Source organism: Schistocerca americana, chromosome 1, assembly GCF_021461395.2.
Source record: "Schistocerca americana isolate TAMUIC-IGC-003095 chromosome 1, iqSchAmer2.1, whole genome shotgun sequence".
NCBI lineage: Eukaryota > Metazoa > Arthropoda > Insecta > Orthoptera > Acrididae > Schistocerca > Schistocerca americana.
The window spans coordinates 1,126,804,837-1,126,829,316 of record NC_060119.1 but is presented as its reverse complement, the minus strand read 5'-3'; the positions used below and the strand labels follow the sequence as shown (position 1 = coordinate 1,126,829,316).

At 46.3% G+C, this 24,480-nt stretch overlaps 1 protein-coding gene across 1 annotated transcript in view; it reads right to left on the bottom strand.

The window, feature by feature from the left end:
* The window catches only part of LOC124597038 (lysosomal alpha-mannosidase-like), a 258,262-nt gene extending 239,083 nt beyond the window's left edge, over positions 1 to 19,179 (bottom strand). The window contains exon 1 of the mRNA XM_047135914.1: positions 19,096 to 19,179. Coding sequence (XP_046991870.1) covers positions 19,096 to 19,179 — 84 coding nt within the window. The remainder of the gene's footprint in view (positions 1 to 19,095) is intronic.
* Positions 19,180 to 24,480: the final 5,301 nt, after the last annotated feature.

The following is a 24,480-nucleotide window of genomic DNA, read 5'->3' as shown; positions in this document are numbered from 1 at the left end:
GTAACACAGTATTAGCATAATGTCTGTGCGTCTATTTGCAGGTTTCCTTTCTCAAAACCACAGCTGTTACAAAAATGGTTACACGCTGTCAGGAGGCAAGATTTCCGACCGACAGAATACCATTTTATATGTTCTGATCATTTTGAAGAAAGTTGGCTGATCGGTAGTGTTTTCATGGTCTAGGTTAGGTTGAAACTTGATAATTTGGTCGTGTGTTGCCAAAGCACTATGCTATATGTAACGCACTTCTCGTCATAAAATCTAAAGCAAGGCAGCGTCAGAAAATATCTATTAATATAGTGGGCAAATCTTTGAGTATTTTGATGAATTTTGCGTACATCCATCGTAAATGAACTACGAAAAATGCTAGGGGTCCAGTACATAACTTTTAGCTACGGCAGATTCCATGTAGTACGTAAGATAAATTCATAAACAGTGACTAGTTGCTGTTTGTTCATAAATTAAAAAGTATATTGTAGTAAAGCATTTAAATGAGGCATTATGTTTGCGACCTAACTCAAGGGAAGGCATTTAATAACCAAAACCGATGTATAAACATTCGAACTCCGCGCGTCAGTTTACCACTCTAATGGCCGCCGCCCAGCTATTCAGTTTGTCCGCTCTTCACAGTCGAGCACTCGTGCGGTTGTGGGGGCCTGATGTGAACAGAGCGTAGCGTTGCGCAGTTGGAGGTGAGCCGCCAGCAGTGGTGGATGTGGGGAGAGAGGTGGCAGAATTTTGAGAGCGGACGATCTGGACGTGTGTCCATGAGAAAGAGTAAATTTGTAATACTGTATATCATGAACTGCTATATATATTATGACTTTTGAACACTATTAAGGTAAATACATTGTTTGTTCTCTATCAAAATCTTTCGTTTGCTAACTATGCCTATCCATAGTTAGTGCCTTCAGTAGTTTGAATCTTTTATTTAGCGGGCAGTATTGGCGCTCGCCGCATTGCAGTAGTTGGAGTAAGGAAGATTTTTGTGAGGTAAGTGATTCATGAAAGACATAGGTTATTGTTAGTCAGGGCTATTCTTTTGCAGGCATTATTGAAAGTAGGATTGTGTGTCAGTATAATGTTGATCAGAATAAGTAAAGAAAGAAATGTCTGAGTATGTTCAGTTCTGCTCAGCTGTTTGAAAATCAAATAACGTAAGATGTTTATCAGCACTGTAATTCATTAATTTTTCTAAGGGGATGTTTCAACGGCCCGTCGACTGCCACAAACAGGTGCCAAGAGCAGTATCCGCAGGCATACGCCACACACGGCTCCACGCGTGGGCAGTTGCGGCACACGTGCAACAAATGACGATCGGGGCAGGACCGTTGGCTCGTCCAGCGCAAGGCCGGCGTCCTAGTCTGAACTTCCCGGTCACGAGCCAAGCTGAAATCACGTCCGGAATTACTGAGTCTGCATATGAGATCGCACAGTCGGGACACTAAAAACGGCACTTGAGCAAGAGGCCCTGAAAATCGGCGATCTGTGCCACATACGACTGCACAGGGCGCCTGTGGCGCTGGTTAAACTGGAACCGTGCGACTGGCACACGGGTTTGATGTCCGAAACACTGTTTAAGCAACCGACGTAGCTCTTCAAAGGGGAGTTTCTCGGGCTCGGCGGAGGACTTCTAATTTTGGACAACTCAGTATAAACCTGCGCAGCTGGACAATAACAAGGCAGCCTTGTCAACTGGATCGACAATACGCCTTACCCAGCAGTACTGCAAGAACTGGCGCATCTAGTTCATCCAGCTTTCCGTCGATTCGTCGAAACTGGCAAATGGCGTCGTGGGTGGCGGGGGCGGTGTAGACAACGGACAGTAGGCGCCTGGCATACCACTAGCGAGGCGAGCAAGCCTTCTTGTTTACCAGCACCCAAGGCTGCTCCTGTAACTACTGCAGCAACAGCAGCTGGTGTTGCTTCTTCTGGCCATTAAAAATTCTACACCACGAAGATGACGTGCTACAAACGCGAAATTTAACTGACAGGAAGAAGATGCTGTGATATGCATATGATTAGCTTTTCAGAGCATTCACACAAGGTTGGCGCCGGTGGCGACACCTACAACGTGCTGACATGAGGAAAGTTTCCAACCGATTTCTCATACACAAACGGCAGTCGACCGGCGTTGCCTGGTGAAACGTTGTTGTGGTGCCTCGTGTGAGGAGGAGAAATGCGTACCATGACGTTTTTGACTTTTATAAAGGTCGGATCGAAGCCTATCGCGATTGCGGTTTATCGTATCGCGACATTGCTGCCCGCGTTGGTCTAGATCCAATGACTGTTAGCAGAATATAGAATCGGTGGGTTCAAGAGGCTAATACGGAACGCCGTGCTGGATCCCAACGGCCTCGTATCACTAGCAGTCAAGATGACAGGCATCTTACCCGCATGGCTGTAATGGATCGTGCAGCCACGTCTCGATCCATGAGTCAACAGATGGGGACGTTTGCAAGACAACAACCATCTGCACGAACAGTTGGACGACGTTTGCAGCAGCATGGACTATCAGCTCGGAGACCATGGCTGCGGTTACCCCTGACACTGCATCACAGACAGGAGCGCCTGCGACGGTGTACTCAACGACGAACCTGGGTGCACGAATGGCAAAACGTCATTTTTTCGGATGAATCCAGGTTCTGTTTACAACATCATGATAGTCGCATCCGTGTTTGGCGACAGGACCTGCAACATGCGGTCGTGCATTATCCTGCTGAAATGTAGGGTTTCGCAGGGATTGAATGAAAGGTAGAGCCACGGGTCGTAACACATCTGAAATGTAACGTCCACTGTTCAAAGTGCCGTCAATGCGAACAAGAGGTAACTGAGACGTGTAACCAATGGCACCCTATACCATCACGCCGGGTGATACGCCAGTATGGCGATGACGAATACCCACTTCCAGTGTGTGTTCACCGCGATGTCGCCAAACACGGATGCGACCATCACGATGCTGTAAACAGAACCTGGATTCATCCGAAAAAATGACGTTTTGCCATTCGTGCACTCAGGTTCGTCGTTGAGTACACCGTCGCAGGCGCTCCTGTCTGTGATGCAGCTCAAGGGTAACCGCAGCCATGGTCTCCGAGCTGATAGCCCATGCTGCTGAAACGTCGTCGACTGTTCGTGCAGATGGATGTTGTCTTGCAAACGTCCCATCTATTGACTCAGGGATCGAGACGTGGCTGCACGGTCCGTTACAGCCATGCGAATAAGATGCCTGTCATCTTGACTGCTAGTGATACGAGGCCGTTGGGATCCAGCATGGCATTCCGTATTACCCTCCTGAACCCACCGACTCCATATTCTGCTAACAGTCATTGGATCTCGACCAACGCGATACCGCAATCGCGATAGGCTACAATCCGACCTTTATCGGAGTCGGAAATGTGATGGTACGCATTTCTCCTCCTCACAACAACGTTTCACCAGGCAACGCCGGTTAACTGCTGTTTGTGTATGAGAAATCGTTTGGAAACTTTCCTCATGTCAGCACGTTGTAGGTGTCGCCACCGGCGCCAACCCTGTGTGAATGCTGTGAAAAGCTAATCATCTGGGTATCACAGCACCTTCTTCCTGTCGGTTAAATTTCGCGACTGTAGCACGTCATCTTCGTGGTGTAGCAATTTTAATGGCCAGTAGTGTAATTCCGTTACAGTTACAGTCTAATTTGCTACTGTCGTTAGCATCTATGTAAAGCTGTTGAAGGCAGGTAAAATTACAAGGTTGGGTGGTTGGTTCGTTTGGGGGAAGGGACCAAATAGCGAGATCATCGGTCCCATCGGATTAGGGAAGAATGGAGAAGGAAATCAGCCTTGCCCTTTGAAAGGAACCATTCCGGCATTTGCTTGAAGTGATTTAGGGAAATCACGGAAAACCTAAACCAGGATGGCCGGACGCGGGATTGAACCGCCGTCCTCCAGAATACGAGTCCAGTGTGCTAACCGCTGGCGCTCGGTAAATCACAAGACTTCCACGGTCTACAGAGTAGGGTGGGCAGAGACCTGTGGCAGATCTGATGACGGACTATAGTGCTGAAGCAGGCAGAATGCTTTCGGAGTGTGATGTTGAGGGCGCGCTGTTGACAACGGTGCCGCGTCGCAGGTGCTACCTGCGTATTGTCTCGCTGGCCCCACTTCGTCAGTTGCGATTGCTGTGGGAGCGACATCATCGAGGCGGGAGTAATATGCTCCGCGGGACATTCACATGGGTTTTCGTGAGACCTGCGACTGTAATCGAAGTTACCACTACAGCTGCGGACTAAGTGAACATCTGGATGCCTTCATAATCGACCTTTCTGCCGACTGCGGTGGCATCTTCCAGCCGGATAACTCTCCGTGTCACAAGGCCAGAATGGTGGAGCAGCGGTTTGAGCAGCGTGACAGAGAAGTCACGTTTGTGTCTTGGACACCAGACTCTCCTTACCCGGTCGCGGTGCAACGTATCTGGGACGCCATGGCCATAGAACAGTGGACCGTAATTTACGTGAATCGCGCGACCTCTGCCTGGACGCCTGCCACCACACGCCTCCGGAAACTAGCAACAGCTCTGCGAATCCGAGTCAGTTAGAACCAGAGGTGGACCGATAGGCTGCTAAGCAGGTGGATGTAGTGTGTCAGCTTGCCGGTATACACGACGCAGCGAAGCTGTGCCAAAGGCTCTCTGGAAGTCAACAAACACGCCGAGCTCCGTTATCTGCCTGCAAGCTGAGAAAGCTGGGTTGCACAAGAGCTGCGCTTGAGGAAATCGTAGTCATTCCTGCCGAGAACATTTTGAAATACTGCTCCGCTCTACACCTTAAAATAAGAAATGTCTGCCGGCCGCGGTGGCCATGCGGTTCTCGGCGCTCCAGTCCGGAGCCGCGCTGCTGTTACGGTCACAGGTTCGAATCCTGCCTCCGGCATGGATGTGTGTGATGTCCTTAGGTTAGTTAGGTTTAAGTAGTACTAAGTACTAGGGGACTGATGACCACAGATGTTAAGTCCCATAGTGCTCAGAACCATTTGAACTAGGTCGTTCGGAAATACGCTGAATATCATAATCAACGGTTAAATACTTCAAGTCCAGTATTTGGGATAGTAGAGGCTGACGCTGATCTGTACGTACGAACCCTAGTTGCTTCCTGAGACTTTGGTTATACTCGAAATTTTAAGATACTATTCCACGCATTTAACGATGCAGAAGGCAGTTTTATTTCCCAGTTTGTGTTCTTACATTTCTTTTCTCTCACACAACTGGAGAGCCACTCTCCTTCAACGATGAAGTGATAGTTATTTGTGTACCATATGTTTTCCTCTTTACTACTTCGAACAGAAGAAATATCAAGAAGAAAGTTCTTTTCATGTATTGTGCAACGACAGATTGCAAATGATACCTATTTCTGTTAATCTAATCACATCACAAATATGGAGAAATGTTTATTTTTCCTTCCTCATCAATGGGAAAAAATAATGAAAAACGAAACAAATGAACGTCACATAGCTATAAGTAGACCGCTTGTAGGCTCTGTAGCTACAGCAACACGTAAAAAAGCGTGATAAAGCTTGTACTTCGTTTATTAATTATTAGAAATGCGTCTGTAACAGCAAGAAATGACAACGGCGAAAGAAATAAATGACATAACACGTCACGAACAAGGGAAGCAACAGTAAAGCATAGAAAAACCGTAACTAACACGCTAAATGAGATTGTACATAGCGGCTGTTAGTCTGAAATGAACAAAAAACAGAAAATTAGATAACTTTGCCGGCCGCGGTGGCCGTGCGGTTCTGGCGCTGCAGTCCGGAACCGCGGGACTGCTACGGTCGCAGGTTCGAATCCTGCCTCGGGCATGGGTGTGTGTGATGTCCTTAGGTTAGTTAGGTTTAAGTAGTTCTAAGTTCTAGGGGACTTATGACCTAAGATGTTGAGTCCCATAGTGCTCAGAGCCAGTTGAACCAGATAACTTTAGTTATCAGTATCCCGGTAACTATTATGATGTGGAACGTGTCAACTGCATAAGAAATGCACATACGAATCAAGGTTTTGTTTTAAGCTTAAAATTTTTATTGCCTACCCCATTCTCTTAAATGACACAAAATGCATATATTGCATCTCAAAAAAATGGCTCTGAGCACTATGGGACTTAACCTCTGTGATCATCAGTCCCCTAGAACTTAGAACTACTTAAAACTAACTAACCTAAGGACATCACACAACACCCAGTCATCACGAGGCAGAGAAAATCCCTCTCCCCGCCGGGAATCGAACTCGGGAATCCGGGCGCGGGAAGCGAGAACGCTACCGCACGACCACGAGCTGCGGACTATATTGCATCTTTCCATGTAGGCTTTCACGGCCGGCGTCTTTATCAGTAAACTCTTCCGGGCTAAGTTGCCGTGGTCGATCTGTAGAACTTCTTCTCCCTGACGTTTCGTTCTCAACTGCGGAGAACATCTTCCGAGGTGAGTCGACGACTGGCTGCTAGGAGCTGGGGCCGCCGCTTATACAGAGATCGTAGGGGGCGCCACCACACGTCACATGGCGTCGATGTGCAGCTATCTCTGGCTATCGTCTGTTCTCTCGATTGCAGGCAATCGATTGTCACGTGATTGATGCAACGTCGACCGCCATATCTTATCCAATTTTAATCCTTCTTCTTTACGATTAAAATTGTATTGATGTTTGTGGATTTCAATTGCCTCTCTATACATACGTGTATAATAGTGCGACGTCCTCGCTAGCACGCTTGTTTCACCAAATTTTATGTCGTGATCTCCATCCTTAAAAACATGTTCCGCTACTGCCGATTTGTCGATATGTCCCAAGCGACAGTTTCTTTTGTGCTCCGTCAACCGTGTATTGATGCTTCTTTTGGTAGTTCCTATGTAAACCCTGCCGCAACTACACGGAATTTTATATACCCCTGGGGTGGCTAGGGGGTGACGAGCATCTTTTGTTGATCTTAGGCATTCACTAATTTTCTTAGTAGGCCTAAAAATGGTCTCTACCTGAAACTTGGCTAGTACTTTTCCAATGCGATTCGTGATATTATGGATGAACGGAAGAAATACTTTTCCAGCTGATGGTTGTTGCTGTCTCCCATTTTTAGGCATTTTTCTATTTGGGTGAAGTGCTCGATTAATCTCGTTTTTTGTATAACCATTTTTCGCAAAGGCCATTCGTAAATGATTTAGTTCTTCTTGTAAGTAGCCTGGTTCACAAATATTATTGGCCCTATCCACCAGTGTTTTTATGACCCCCCAGCTCCTAGCAGCCAGTAGTCGACTCACCTCGGAAGATGTTCTCCGCAGTTGAGAACGAAACGTCAGGGAGAAGAAGTTCTACAGATCGACCACGGCAACTTAGCCCGGAAGAGTTTACTGATATATTGCATCTATTGATTATTTATTCCTATTCAAGAATTCATCTATGGCACGGAAGGAGTTGTCCACGAGATATGATTTCAATTTATTTCTAAAACTATTACCGCTGTCTGTCAGACATTTTGTTTCATCTGGTAATTTGTCGAAAAGTTTTACAGCAGCATATTTTACCGCTTTCTATGCCAAAGATAGGTTAAGTAGAGGATAGTGTAGGTCTTCCTTTTTTCTGGTATTATAATCATGAATGTCACTGTTGTTTTAAAACTGGTCCATGTTGTTGAGAACAAATAAATGTACTGTGAGGCTGTTGTAAGACCCTTTAAACAGATGCCTACAACATGTGCGACTATGAGTTCCACACATTACTCTAAGCACTTTCTTCTGAGCAGTGAATACTTCTTGCCTAAGTGTTGAGGTATCCCACAATATTACTCCGTATGACATCAGAGAGTGAAAGTGTGCGAAGTATGTTAACTCGCTAATTTGTGTATCTTCAAAATTAGCAATTAATCTGATTGGAAAAATTGCTGGAGCTAGTCGTTTTAGGAGATTCAAAATATGAGTTTTCCAATTAAGATTCTCATCTATACATACACGTAAAAACTTAGTGTGCTCTTCCCTGGCTATGTTGATGTGTTATGTTTATTGAAGGAACTGTACTCCTTGTAGTGGAAAATTGGATGTACTGTGTTTTTTCAACGTTCAGAGCAAGCCGATTCGCATTTCACGGTTTGTAGATGGGGAGCTGCAGGATCTGTGGTAGACAGGAAGCCACCAGCACACGCAACTGACAGCGTCGTGTCAGCTACTGTCCAGTTACGTTAGCGTGACCACCTGTCAGAAGCCTGAGCGACCAGCTTTCGCAGCAGCGACCGCTGGGAGACGTGTAGGAAGAGAGCCAGAGAGGTTCTGCATGGTACCGACAAGGATGTGGAGTCGTGACGACTCCAGTGCCGTGGCAGATGCTCTAGCTTCGTCGGTTGAGGATCAGTGACGGGAACAGCCCGACGGAGGTGGCCGCATAGATTCTTCGATTGGGTCTAAAACTGGGAAGTCTGGTGCCCAGGAGAGCACGGTGAACTCATCCTGGCGCCCTTCGACCACGGACGCACACTGCGAGCTATGTGACGCGCTGCATCGACCCTCTCCTACACTACTGGCCATTAAAATTGCTACACCACGAAGATGACGTTCTACAGAAGCGAAAATAACAACCAGGAAGAAGATGCTGCGATATGCAAATGATTAGCTTTTCAGAGCATTCACACAAGGTTGGCTCCGGTGGCGACACCTACAACGTGCTGACATGAGGAAAGTTTCCAACCGATTTCTCATACACAAGCAGCAGTTGACCGGCGTTGCCTGGTGAAACGTTGTTGTGATTCCTCGTGTAAGGAGGAGAAATGCGTACCATCACGTTTCCGAGTTTGGTAAAGGACGTATTGTAGCCTATCGCGATTGCGGTTTATCGTATCGCGACATTGCTGCTCGCGTTGGTCGAGATCCAATGACTGTTAGCAGAATCGGTGGGTTCAGGAGGGTAATACGGAACGCCGTGCCGGATCCCAACGGCCTCGTATCACTAGCAGTCGAGATGACAGGCATCTTATCCGCATGGCTGTAACGGATCGTGCAGCCACGTCTCGATCCCTGAGTCAACAGATGGGGACGTTTGCAAGACAACAACCATCTGCACGAACAATTCGACGATGTCTGCAGCAGCATGGACTATCAGTTCGGAGACCATGGCTGCGATTACCCTCGACGTTGCATCACAGACAGGAGAGCCTGCGATGGTGTACTCGACGACGAACTTGGGTGCACGAATGGCAAAACGTCATTTTTTCGGATGAATCCAGGTTCTGTTTACAGCTTCATGATGGTCGCATCCGTGTTTGGCGACATCGCAGTGAACGCACATTGGAAGCGTGTATTCGTCATCGCCATACTGGCGCATCACCCGGCGTGATGGTATGGGGTGCCATTGGTTATACGTCTCGGTCACCTCTTGTTCGCACTGACGGCACTTTCAACAATGGACGTTACATTTCAGATGTGTTACGACCCGTGGCTCTACCCTTCATTCGATCCCTACGAAACCCTACATTTCAGCAGGATAATGCACGACCGCATGTTGCAGGTGCTGTACGTGCCTTTCTGGGTACAGAAAATGTTCAACTGCTTCCCTGGCCAGCACATTCTCCAGATCTCTCACCAATTGAAAGCGTTTGGTCAATCAATGGTGGCCGAGCAACTGGCTTTTCACAATACGACAGTCACTACTCTTGGTGAGCTGTGGTATGGTGTTGAAACTTCATGGGCAGCTGTACCTGTACACGCCATCCAAGCTCTGTCTGACTCAATGCTCAGGCGTATCAAGGCCGTTATTACGGGCAGAGGTGGTTGTTCTGGGTACTGATTTCTCAGGATCTATACACCCAAATTGCGTGAAAATGTAATCACATGTCAGTTCTAGTATAATATATTTGTCCAATGAGTACCCGTTTATGATCTGCATTTCTTCTTGGTGTAGCAATTTTAATGGCGAGTAGTGTACGTGCCATCATACCGAGGAAAAACAAACTGCGTGTAGGGGTGGATTTGGTTCCCAGGGATAGATGCATACTTGTGTCGAACCAATACCAATACCAATGTGCATTCCAGAGTGACGAGATCAACCAGGGAGTGCCACGAAAATTTTCCCCAGAACATAACACTGCCTCCTTTTTTTTCAGTACTTTCACGCTGTAGATGCCAATGGAAATCCGTCCGATGGAGCACAAAAGGTGATTTATCTGGAAAGATCACGTGTCGCCACTCAGTGGGCGTGCAGTTGCTGTACTGGCGTTCAAATTGCAGCCTCCGTCGCCGATGAACAGCAGTCAGCACGGTTGAACGATCCAGGCGCCTGCTGCGGAGGCCCATACGCAGCAACGTTCGTTGAGGAGACGCTGTTGGTAGCGCCTCGGTTCATCTGGGCTCTCAGTTGCTCAACAGTCGCACCTCAGTCCGCCCGTACACACACCTCTGCAGCTGTCCCCCACCCCTGTCGTCTACCGCCAGAGCTGCGCCGCAGATGCCTATGCGCCCATTTCTCACAGTGCCGTGTTGCAATGTACGGTGTACGCGTACTTTAACCACGGCGGCACGTGAAACACTTTACAAAGTGAGCTGTTTCCGATATCCTTCCACCCTTGGCCCGAAAGCAAAGGACTATGCCCTTTTCAACGTTAGATAAATCGCTCCGTTTCCGCATCACGACACGACTGCACTTTCTTCCACATGCCGCAATATGCTATGAAATGGTAGATATGATACTGCGTGAAGAGTTTGACAGAGCACTGAAAGACCTAAGTCGAAACAAGGCCCCGTGAGTAGACAACATTCCATTAGAACTACTGATGGCCTTGGGAGAGCCAGTCCTGACGACACTCTACCATCTGGTGAGCAAGATGTGTGAGACAGGCGAAATACCCAGAGACTTCAAGAAGAATATAATAATTCCAATCCCAAAGAAAGCAGGTGTTGACAGATGTGAAAATTACCGAACTATCAGTTTAATAAGCCACGGCTGCAAAATACTGACACGAATTCTTTACAGACGAATGGAAAAACTGGTAGAAGTAGACCTCGGTGAAGATCAGTTTGGATTCCGTAGAAATGTTGGAACATGTGAGGCAATACAGACCCTACGGCTTATCTTAGAAGAAAGATTAAGGAAAGACAAACCTACGTTTCTAGCATTTGTAGACTTAGAGAAAGCTTTTGACAATGTTGACTGTAATACTCTCTTTCAAATTCTGAAGGTGGCAGGGGTAAAATACAGGGAGCGAAAGGCTATTTACAATTTGTACAGAAACCAGATGGCAGTTATAAAAGTCGAGGGGCATGAAAGGGAAGCAGTGGTTGGGAAGGGAGTGAGACAGGGTTGTAGCCTATCCTCAATGTTATTCAATCTCTATATTGAGCAAGCAGTAAAGGAAACAAAAGAAAAACTCGGAGTAGGTATTGAAATCAATGGAGAAGAAATAAAACCTCTGAGGTTTGCCGATGACATTGTAAATCTGTCAGAGACAGCAAAGGACTTGGAAGAGCAGTTGAATGGAATGGACAGTGTCTTGAAAGGAGGATAGAAGATGAACATCAACAAAAGCAAAACGAGGATAATGGAATGTAGTCGAATTAAGTCGGGTGATGCTGAGGGAATTAGATTAGGAAATGAGACACTTAAAGTACTAAATGAGTTTTGCTATTTGGGGAGCAAAATAACTGATGATGGTCGAAGTAGAGAGGATATAAAATGTAGACTGGCAATGGCAAGGAAAGCGTTCCTGAAGAAGAAAAATTTGTGAACATCGAGTATCGATTTAAGTGTTAGGAAGTCGTTTCTGAAAGAATTTGTATGGAGTGTAGCCATGTATGCAAGTGAAACATGGACGATAAATACTTTGGACAAGAAGAGAATAGAAGCTTTCGAAATGTGGTGCTACAGAAGAATGCTGAATATTAGATGGGTAGATTACATAACTAATGAGGAGGTATTGAATAGAATTGGAGAGAAGAGGACTTTGTGGCACAACTTGACAAGAAGAAGGGACCGGTTGGTAGGGCATGTTCTGAGGCATCAAGGGATCACAAATTTAGCATTGGAGGGCAGCGTGGAGGGTAAAAATCGTAGAGGGAGACCAAGAGATGAATACACCGTGCAGAGTTAGAAGGATGTAGGTTGCAGTAGGTACTGGGAGATGAAGAAGCTTGCACAGGATAGAGTAGCATGGAGAGCTGCATCAAACCAGTCTCAGGACTGAAGACCACAACAACGACAACCCTCCACTGTTAGTCCTTCCACCTGCCGTCAGCAAGTGGTCATTGTACGTTAACGTCGAACATAGGCGGTGGTCACTTTAATCTGACTGCACCGTGCGTAATCGTATTATTTACAAATTTGGCATGCTGAACCTACACTGAAGCGCCAAAGAAACTGGTATAGGCATGCGTATTCAAATACAGAGATATTTAAACAGGCATAATACGGTGCTGCGGTCGGCAACTCTTATATAAGGCGACAAGTGTCTCGCGCAGTTGGTAGATTGGTTACTGCTACTGCAATGGCAGGTTATCAATATTTAAGTGAGTTTGAACGAGCGACGGGACACAGCACCTCTGAGGTAGCTATGAAGTGGAGATTTTCCCGTGCGAACATGTCAAGAGTGTACCGTGTATATCAGGAATCCGGTAATCTCCGACATCGATGCGGCTGGAAAAACATCCTGCAAGAACGGGACGAACGACGACTGAAGAGAATCGGTCAACGTGATACAAATGCAACCCCTCCTTCCTAAAATTGCTGCAGATTTCAGTACTGGGACATGAACAAGTTTCAGCGTGCGAACCATTCAACGAAACATCATCCATATGGACTTTCAAGCCAAAGGCCCACTCCTACAACCTTGATGACTGCACAACACAAAGCTTTACGGCTCGTCTTGGCCCGTCAACACCGACACTGCATTGTTGATGGCTGGAAACATGTTGCCTGGTCGGACGAGTCTCATTTCAAATTGCATCGAATGAATGGGCATATACGGGTATGGAGACAACCTCGTGAATTCATGGACCCAGCCCGTCACCAGGGGACTGTTCAAGGTGGTGGAGGATCTATAATGGTGTGGGGGGTGTGCAGTTGGGGTGACATGGGACCACTGATATGTTTAGATACGATTCTGACAGGTGACACGCACGTAAGCATCCTGTCTGATCTGTGTTCATTCACATCCATTGTGCATTCCGACGAACTTGGGCAATTCCGGCAGGATAATGCGACACTACATACGTCCAGAATTGCTACAGAGTGGCTTCAGGAACACTCTTCTGAGTTTAAACGCGAAACTCCCCAGACACGAACATTATTGAGCACATCTGGGATGCCTTGCGACGTGCTGTTCACAAGAGATCTCCACCCAGTCGTATCTTCCGGATTTATGGACAGCCCTGCACCATTGATGGTGTCATTTCTCTCCAGCACTACTTCAGAAATTAGTCGAGTCCATGCCACGTCGTGTTGCGGCACTTCTGCCTGATCGCGCGGGCCCTACACGAATTAGGCAAGTGTACCAGTTGCTTTGGCTCTTGAGTCAAAATTTTTAAGCATAACGTAAGTGAGCAACATAAAAGTTGTCTCAATTCGGTGACATATTTGTTAACCGTATACGACACGTAAACTAGCGTACAATATTTCACACATATTAATCTTTACTTTGTACGTGTAAGCACCTTTAAGCCAAGAATTCACATAACCTACACAAGAGATTAACATGTAATATTCGTTATTCAGAAAGAAAATAAACAAAAACACCCACTGAAGATTGCGTATAAGGTGCTGAGACATGTGTGGGTAACAACAAAAGTATAAAACGGTGTATCGCGATGTCTTGCTTTTTCCGATGCTACGTCGACGGCACCTGTACCAGAACAGACACTGTGGCCACAATGTGAGCTTACAATCACTGATTAAGCAACACCAGCGCAAAGGCTTCTAATATCAGTAACACTTAAAAACATTCGTGCCACCCACATTGCTCAAGTGTATCGGTCAAGTACCAAACAGGACGATCAGGGGATGCTGAAGGTATATGGAGAAGGGAAGCACGAATGGCTAACGGTCACAGGTTTGTTTGATCCGTGGGACAGCATCACAGAGGTGCTGAAGAAACTGAACTGGCAGACGCTTCAAGATGGATGCAAAATATCGGCGAAAGTTTCTAGAATCAGCTTTAAGTGATGGCTCGGACCATTCTGCGGCCCTTACGCATCGCGTTCCGCAGAGATCGCGAGTCGCCCGGTACGTCAATGGAATGGCAAGAAGCCCTCATAACCAACATGCACTTTTCAGTGGTTCACAGTGTACTTATGTAGACGTAGGTTACACGATTCGCGGGAGGTCACTGGAGTTAGAAACTTCAAGTATCTAGGGCAGTGTCTCCCAACCTCCCTGACACCATTGCAGCGAAACGCAGTTCGTCTACATGTAAACCAACAAGCAGGTCAGCCAGACAAGTCATCTGAGCCAGCATTTCCACACATACATACATTCTCCGCCACGGTGCGGTGTGTGACTGAGGTTACTCTGTACCACTACTAGGCCTGTCCTTTCCCGTTCCACTCACAGAGAAAGGGAGAGAAAAACGGCTGTCCGTAAACCGCCGAGCGAGCGCTAATTCCTCTCATTTTATCTTCGTGGCACTGACGCGAAATGTACGTTGGCGGCGGCAGAATCATTCCACAGTCAGCTTGTAAGTTTTCTCAATAGTGTTTCCTGAAAGGAAGGTCGCCTTCCCTCCAGAGGTTCCCATTTAAGTTCTCGAAGGATTTCCGTTACACTTAAGTGTTGTACGAAGCTACAGCAACAAATCTAGCGACCCGTCTCTGAACTACTTCGATGTCTTCCGTCAGTCCGACTCGATACGGATCCCAAACACTGAGCCAGTATTCTTATATGAGGTATCCTTTATAGGTAAACCACTCTTTTCTAAAATTCTCCAAAAAACTAAAGTCGTCCATTCGTCTTCCCTACCACAATGCTCACAAGCTCGTTCCATTTCATTTCGCTGTGCAACGCTACACTCAGATGTTTAAACGGCGTGACTGTGTCAATAGGGCACTACTAACCCCTGCTCCACCTGCGAGTGGAACAGGAAAGCAGGTGGCAAGTCGCGGCACAAGTACCCTCCGCCAATGCGCTCACTGTGTACGGAGCGGGTACTCTGCCGGCACGTCACCGCGCACACTAGGCTCTGCCTGGCACGGGCCGCTTATCTCGCCCCTCTGCAAACACCGGCCTACTTGCGGGCGCAACAGACTGGTCTATGTCTGCGCCCTGCTCTGAGGTCTGCCCTCCCAAGTGAGGGAGCGGCTGGCTGGCGCTGACCCTGCCGCTGGACAGAACACAGGCCTGACCGCGCCGTCAGACACAGCGCGTGACCCCAACTCACTAAGCCGCTCACACAGGGAGGCGGAAAGAGGTGGCTTATAGAGTTGTACGAAAGAACTGAAGGTTCCTTAGGATTAATGTAAAAGACAGTCATGTAACTGATGAGCGTGTTGCCATACTACTCATACTGCGCTGCTAAACTAGGTAACACGTTCCAGAACACCGACCTACCTCCCCTCCCTCTTCCAGGAGATCTAAGATATTTACGGCCCAATGACTGGCTTTGCCCTTACAATCATTTCGACTAGGACACAAATTATTCGCTATACTGAGATACCAGTCGAGCCGGCTGAGTTTCGGCGTGGTTGAGACTGAAGCGCTGAGGTACCGTCCGCGACAGCATTCCTGAAAAGTGGGTTGGAAACTGCTTAAGTCGCTACCACACAGGTTCAGATAAGGATTCACTTAAATGACAATGGTAGCTAGCAACCTTTCTTCTGAAATGATAATTAAATCGACACCCTAGCTACAAACAGGCGTTGTCATACATCATTGGGGACATGTTGAAAATGTGAGCCCTGACCGGGACTCGAGCCCGGGATCTTCTGCTTACATGGCAGAGACTCTATCCATCTGAGCCACCGAGGGTAGATGGATAGAGATGGATAGAGTCTCTGTCATGTAAGCACGAGATCCCGGGTTCGAGTCCCGGTCGGGGCACACATTTTCAACACGTCCCCAATGATGTATAACAACGTCTGTTTGCAGCTAGGGTGTCGATTTAATTATCACTTCATTCTAGAGAAGCTGCACGGTAATCAAAGGTACCTGTTCTTTCGGGAACAGATACTATCGTCATATATAACCTTTCTTCTGCCAACGTCGAACATCAATATTTTATCCCAAGCATCATTGTTACGATGTTTCGAAGACTTCAGTATCGATACTGAAACATCGATGTTTAAAATTATGGAAATGGAAGTGAAGTCCCATGCTTCTTGACGGAGCGTAGGGGAACGATGCGGGAGACCCGCACCGCTGTACTAGGCAAGGTCCTAACGGAGGTGGTTTGCCGTCGAACGCGTGACCCCGCGCTCGGAAAGCGAGAACGCTACCGCGAGACCACGAGCGGCGGGCTCCAAAACTATCGCACAGATAGTTTATAACTTATCAATCGCCATCGAATAACCCTCGTTCTTACCGACGTCCATATTACGACATATATGGAATTAATTTTTCCTTTCAGTACTTCACAGTGTTGCCTGAACAATAAAGGTAATCTACTGCCCGATTTAATACTCATTTATCACGAATTCTCACGGTCGATTTCCTTCACTCCCTCCCTCCCCGACTTACGCTATATAATTACGCACCATTTAAAAGAATCAGGGGAACACGTGTATCAAGTCCGGCACGCGAAATCTGTTTGAGTACAGCCAGTAAACGTGGTCTTATTGTATGGCTTAATATCTTCGCTTTCGAGGTAGGTAGCAATTAAAATATTCCATGACGTTTCGGAACTGCAGCCGGATGACGCGTTTTCTTACCACGATACCTCACCTCACAACCATTCAGGCACCTCCAGGTGAATGTTTAGCATTGGAGACAGCTGTTTTTTTTGTGTGTGGTAGTGCTGAAGTCTGATCAACTTCGTTGATTTTTACTTCTACGGGAACGGAATGGGTAAAAATTTTCGCTTTGTTTATTCTTCTATCAGCTTTACTTTGGGCCCACAGAGGGGTCCTTCAACTCGCTGCTTTTGGTGTGTGCTTGAAAACAGTGTGTAGAAGTGCTATGGAGACTGCTGGCTCACATCGTTAACCTTATACCAAAAAATTGGCGCGGAGGCGCGTGCGCAAAAGCAGCTGCTACACGGGCGAGGACTGCCAAGTTTCGCGCCCTCTTCGAATACTGCTCCGTCTAAGACGCGCAGGCGCATGCGTAATGGTGACACTACACGCGCGCTATCTGCCGGAGATGTCAAATTAACAAAATTAATCGTCGCTAAATGCGTCTCTAGCCATAAAACGTTTTCTCTCTGTACATATTAAAGCAAACACCGGGTCCCACGCCCTTTCCAGTTGAAAGCCACCACCACGATTAATATCTTCCGCCAATCGTATTTGCGCCGATTCCTTAATAACCGAATCCAGGGAGAATCTCATCGAGGCCAAGATTTCCGTGGCAGAGTAACCCACGATATGTCCTGTGGAGATACAGACACTCGGCTACTTCTGACTTGCTGGATTGCGAGAGTCGAGTGCGGCGATCGTGTTCAACGTACTTCTCATGCACTGTGCGTGTCGGCTGACTTGTGTAGGCTTTGCCACACTGGCAAGCTATTCTGTAGATTCCAGCATTCCGCAATCCCACATCGTCCTTTGCCGAACCGAGAAGAGCACAAGTGTTTGTAGGTGGGCGAAAGATTACTTTGACAGGCTGTTTTCTTAAGATTCTGCGTAATTTTGACGAAATATTGCCGAAGTTGCGAGAGGAACGCCCTGGACATCGTCCTCTAGCATTACTTTTCCTCAACAGTAGTTGTCCATAGAGTATTATTTTTCCAGATTTCGACAGGTCAATATTATCTCAGTTGCTTTCACATAATTTTATACACAGTATGTTATATTTCAACCTAAAATTTTTGAAAAGGAATTACTTTATAAAATGTTTTAGTTTCGATGTTATAATCGATAAGTACTAGTTCTGAATTTACAGTTAAAATTACTTTTTCTAGAAACATTTGAAATTACGAGTTACTGGCAGACTTAAAATTTCTATTAGTAATTACGCAATCCTGTACTGTTTACTATGTTTATTTCTGCATTCATTTATGAAATAATAATCGAAATTAATAATGTAACGGAAAGTAGTTGAATTTATTTTGTTAAGAAAATTGTAAACTCTTTGGAATATTTTTATCTCCGCAGAGTGTGAGAGTCGTAACGTTCACCCTGATGGGATCGGACGTATTTTTGAATTTTTGTGCGAACAATGTAATTTCCGCTTTGTTAATGTGAAAAATCAGAATACTGTATGATATACTAAAATGTTAAAACATATATTTACGTAAAAAAATGCTGCAACAACAATCGTCCAATTTATTTAGTTCAAACCAACCGTGAGGATCTGATGAGAGATTTTCAGCTTCAAGAATCAGACCCCTAGAAAAGAAGAACTGGAACCATCTCAAGAAGACAAGCTAACAAACAATGCTGTTGGAGGAACATCCGTAACTGAGCATTATACCAGAGGTTGTAAATACCGCTTCAACCAAGGACGACATCTGAAGATGGACTTATCGTGTGATAATAAAAGAACTTTACAACTGAAGCGGTATTTTCAACCTCTGGTAAGACAAACTAAGTAAGCTTCTAAAGTTTATTGTAATCTTCGCTCCTCTCAAATCCTCATAAAAGACTTTGGTCATTAATTACTTTCACTGGACATTCAGTAATGTGGACAATAGGTGGAAAAAAATGGTTCAAATGGCTCTGAGCACTATGGGACTTAACATCTATGGTCATCAGTCCCCTAGAACTTAGAACTACTTAAACCTAACTAACCTAAGGACAACACACAACACCCAGTCATCACGAGGAAGAGAAAATCCCTGACCCCGCCGGGAATCGAACACGGGAACCCGGGCGAGGGAAGCGAGAGCGCTACCGCACGACCACGAGCTGCGGACAATAGGTGAAAGTAAGAAGGAGATTACAACTTGAACCGCTCCTTCTCCTCTTGGTCACGTTCCTTCCTCCTTCAAGCTGTCCACATCTGATGTGGAGAACATACGTTGCCCTTGAACACAGACAGTAGGTGTTCCAGCTCCTTTGCAAGGCTACCTCCATCAGACACAACATTTGGCCGGTGCACCATCGTGGATTGAATTCAGGTGCTGCAGAAAGCGCGACAGTTCTTTTTCGCCATGGGTCCTCACTAATTAAGAAGCATCTACATTTCACCAGAAGACTTTCGCTTTAAGTTCTGCCCTCTCCTCAAAGTCTTCCATAAGAAACTTTACTACCCCATAGGAAAGAGGACTACGGATACCAACACCGTCTATTTCCTCAAAGTATTCACTGTTGAACGAAAAATAGGTTGAGGAAAGGGCGTGATGAAATAGCATTGTTATATCTGATTCGGAATTACTGTTGATGAGTGACAAATAAATCCATGAGAGGGACCCTAGTGAAGAGCGAGACGACATAGAAATATCGTGGCAAGAAGTCGATGTCATCCGACTCCAATCCCGAAACCTCATGGAATACTATTTACTCCAGGAAAATTTCAAGGATCACAACAATTGATATCATCGCCATCTATCGGCTGAGTTATGCGTTACACTTCTCAGATTATCACTCTCAAGGAGGTGAGTACCAGTGTTCCAGTGAAGTACACAGGTGGTTTTTGTCATTTGTGGACGTTTTTCAATAAAGCACATCGAATGCGACGACTAAATGCAATGAAGGTTGCGACGGCGGCCTGTTTGATCCAAAAAGGATGGAATTTCGGTCGCCTTGCTGCAGTGCCAGTGCGCCGACGCATTACAGCCTCACGAGGAAACCAAATTCTGGCCATGTCTGTGTTGCGCCGCCGTACGGATACGGCCAGAGCACTGCAAGGCGACCTCAAAAGGGCCACTGGATCCACTGTGCCCGATCAGACTGCAAGGGACAGGTTACGAAAAACTACCTCACGTCCCAGACGTCGTGTTCGAGTGCCCCGCTGCACACCACAACATCTCGCAGGTCGCCTTCAGTTCTAACGTTCCCGTGTCAACCGGCAACTTCGTCACTAGCGAAGCGTGTTGTTCACAGACGAGTCCAGGTATCCACTGACGCAAGGTGATGGCGGTGTCGTCTGTAGAGACCTGTGGTAGCGGTACCTTCAAAATGTTGTCCAGGAAATCGGCAGAGTTCCAGGGTTCTACGATGTAGCGGCGGGGTATCACTGTTGACAGCCGCGCAGACCTTGTCTCTGTTACACCAGGGACTCTCCAACAACTCTCATGGCCTCTCACCGAGGAATGGGAATGGGTACCACAGAGTGACATCCGGGGACTTATATGAGGCATGCCACGTATGTGTCAGGCAGTGATGAACGCTCACTGAGGCCATACACGTCACTGAAGCTCTCAAAGTCCAATGAAAAGCACCCTCGATGACGGTGTGATTTATTGTAACCATTTTGTTTTCAACACCTGTCGGACATTTCAGTTCCTCTCATGTAAACCATCGAGGATGTAATGGTGTGTTGTTGAGCTCATACACTGAAGAGCCAAAGAAACTGATCCACCTGCCTAATGTCGTGTAGGATCCCCGCGAGCACACAGAAGTGCGGCAGCGCAACATGGCATGGACTCAGCTAATGTGGTGCTGGAGGGAACTGACACCATGATTCCTGCAGGGCTGTCCATAAATCCGTAAGAGTACGAGGCAGTGGAGATCTCTTCTAAGCGAAACGTTGCAAGGCATCCCAGATACGCCCAATAATGTTCATGTCTGGGGACTTTGTGGGCCAGCGGAAGTGTTTAAACTCAGAAGAGTGTTCCTGGAGCCACTCTGTAGCAATTGTGGACGTGTGGGGATTCGCATTGTCCTATTGGAAACGTCCAAGTCCGTCAGAATGCACAATGGACATGAATGGATGCAGGGAGCAGACAGGATGCTTACGTGAGTGTTACCTGTCAAAGTCGTATCTAGACATATCAAGGGTCCCATATCAGTCCAACTGCACACGCCGCACATCGGCTTGAACAGTACCCTGCTGACATGCAGGGTCCAGGGATTTATGAGGTTGTCTCCACATCCATAAACGTCCATCCGCTCGATAAAATTTGTAACTAGACTCGTCTGACCAGGCAACACGTTCCCAATCATCAACAGTCCAATGCCGGTTTTGACGGGCCCAGGCGAAGCGTAAAGCTTTGTTTCGTGCAGTCATCAAGAGTACACGAGTGGGTCCTTCGGTTCCGAAGGCCCATATCGATGATGTTTCGTCGAATGCTTCACATGCTGACACTTGTTGTCGGCCCAGCATTGAAATCTGCAGCATTCTGCGGAGGGGTACACTTCTGTCACTTTGAACGATTCTCTTCAGTGGTCGTTGGTCCCGTTCTTGCTGGATCTTTTTACGGCAACAGCGATGTCGGAGATTTGATGTTTTATCTGATTCGTGATATTCACGGTACATTCGTGAATAGTTGTACGGGAAACTCCTCATTTCATCGCTACCTCGGAGACGCTGCGTCCCATCGCTCGTGCGCCGACTATAACACCACGTTGAAACTCGGTTAAATCTTGATAACCTGCTGTTGTCCGATAGCCAGCACGGTAGCCCAGCGTGTTCGGTCAGAGGGTTAGCTGCGCTCTGTTGTAAAAAACTGAGTTAATGGATCAACGACTAACTGAAACGGGTGTCTTGCGACGTCCGCCCCGTGCTGATGAAACGAACGAAAACGAACAAAATGAGACAAGAAAATGGTCAGCGTAACGGATTGTACAAGGGCGATGTGCTTGAGGACAATATTATGGAAGTGGAAGAGGATGTAGATGAAGATGAAATGGGAGATACGATACTGCTTGAAGAGTTTGACAGAGCACTGAAAGACCTGAGTCGAATCAAGGCCCCGGGAGTAGACAACATTCCATTAGAGCTACTGACGGCCTTGGGAGAGCCAGTCCTGGCAAAACTCTACTATCTGGTGAGCTAGATGTATGAGACGGGCGAAATACCCTCAGACTTCAAGAAGAAAATAATAATTCCAATCAACAAAGAAAGCAGGTGTCGACAGATGTGAAAATTACCGAACTATCAGTTTAATAAGTCACAGCTACAAAATACTAACGCGAATTCTTTATAGACGAATGGGAAACCTGGTAGAAGCCGACCTCGGGGAAGATCAGTTTGGATTTCGTAGAAATGTTTGAACAAGTGAGGCAATACTGACCTTAAGACTTATCTTAGAAGAAAGATTAAGGAAAGTCAAACCTACGTTTCTAGCATTTGTAGACTTAGAGAAAGCTTTTGACAATGTTGAATGTAATACTCTCTTTCAAATTCTGAAGATGGCAGGGGTCAAATACAGGGAGCGGAAGGCTATTTACAATCAGTACAGAAACCAGATGGCAGTTATAAGAGTCGAGGGACATGAAAGGGAAGCAGTGGTTGGGAAGGGAGTGAGACAGGGTTGTAGCCTTTCCCCGATGTTATTCAATCTGTATATTGAGCAAGCAGTAAAGGAAACAAAAGAAAAATTCAGAGTAGGAATTAAAATCCATGGAGAATAAATAAAAACTTGGATGTTCACCGAAGACATTGTAATCCTGTCAGAGACAGCATAGGACTTGGAAGAGCAGTTGAACGGAATGGACAGTGTCTTGAAAAGAGGATATAAGATGAACATTAATAAAAGCAAAACGAGGATAATGAAATGTAGTCGAATTAAGTCGGGTGATGCTGAGGGAATTAGATTAGGAAATGAGACACTTAAAGTAGTAAAGGAGTTTTGCTATTTGCGGAGCAAAATAACTGATGATGGTCGAAGTAGAGAGGATATAAAATGTAGACTGGCAATGGCAAGGAAAGAGTTTGTGAAGAAGAGAAATTTGTTACAATTGAGTATAGATTTAAGTGTCAGTAAGTCGTTTTTGAAAGTATTTGTATAGAGTGTAGCCATGTATGGAAGTGAAACATGGACGATAAATAGTTTGGACAAGAAGAGAATAGAAGCTTTCGAAATGTGGTGCTACAGAAGAATGCTGAAGATTAGATGGGTATATCACATAACTAATGAGTAGGTATTGAATAGAATTGGAGAGAAGAGGAGTTTGTGGCACAACTTCACTAGAAGAAGGGACCGGTTGGTAGGACATGTTCTGAGGCATCAAGGGATCACAAATCTAGCATTGGAGGGCAGCGTGGAAGGTAAAAATTGTAGAGGGAGACCAAGAGATGAATACACTAAGCAGATTCAGAAGGATGCAGGTTGCAGTAAGTACTGGGAGATGAAGAAGCTTGCACAGGATAGAGTACCATGGAGAGCTGCATAAAATCAGTCTCACGACTAAAGGTCACAACTACAACAGATTGTCAATCCTCTGGGCCGGGGTTCGATTCCCGGCTGAGTCGTGGAATTTTTTCTGCCCAGGGAGTGGGTGTAGTGCTGTCCTCATCATCATCCTATCATCTTCATCGACTGCAGGTCGCCGAAGTGGCGTCACATTGAAAGACCGGCACCCGGCGAGTGGTCTGCCCGACGGGGGGCCCTAGCCGTACGATTAAAATAAATAAAACTTGCTATTGTAGAAGCAGTATATAAGACACTTGGTATCTTATATAGGCCGACCACAGCGCCGTATTCTACCTGTTTACATATCTCTGTGTTTGTATTGGCATGTCTATACCAGTTTCTTTGGCGCTTCACTGTAATTTGTGGTCCGCAGCTCGTGGTCGTGTGGTAGCATTCTCGCTTCCCACGCCCGGGTTCCCGGGTTCGATTCCCGGCGGGGTCCGGGATTTTCTCTGGTTCGTGATGACTTGGTGTTGTGTGCTTTCCTTAGGTTAGTTAGGTTTAAGTAGTTCTAAGTTCTAGGGGACTGATGACCATAGATGTTAAGTCCCATAGTGCTCAGAGCCATTTGAACTTTTTTTTTTTTTTTGTGAAAAATAAAGATATAATTTGGTAACGTACCCAGTCCTCAATTATTGTTCAGTGGAAGAGGGCAAGGGCCCAAGGTCATGTTCCCCTAATTCTTTTGAGCAGTGTATCTTATCGTCTCTCTATTGCGAAAGCCAAAGTCAGACAGATAAGGAGATTTCTTTTCGTCTCTATATTGCGAAGCGAAAGTCGGAGAGTTGCGTCGTTTGTGGACTGTAGAGCAAGTTCGTAGATAATGCTGAACAGAGTGTGGGAGAGATGTTCAGGGGAGGTAAAGGCGATTCGTTGTATGGAGAGCTACTCCGTTCTCGCAATCTCCTGTTGCGTAAATTTGGAACACCTGGACTGGTAGTAGACTACGCAAGAAATCTGCAGTCTACGCGCTTTATCTCACGTAAGCATCGCGGGAATAAGGTAATGTAGATTACTGCGCGTTTTGTATCTAACCTCGTTCCCTGTGTTACTGGAATGAGGTAGGGAGGCGGAGTGGCCGAGCGGTTCTAGGCGCTACAGTCTGG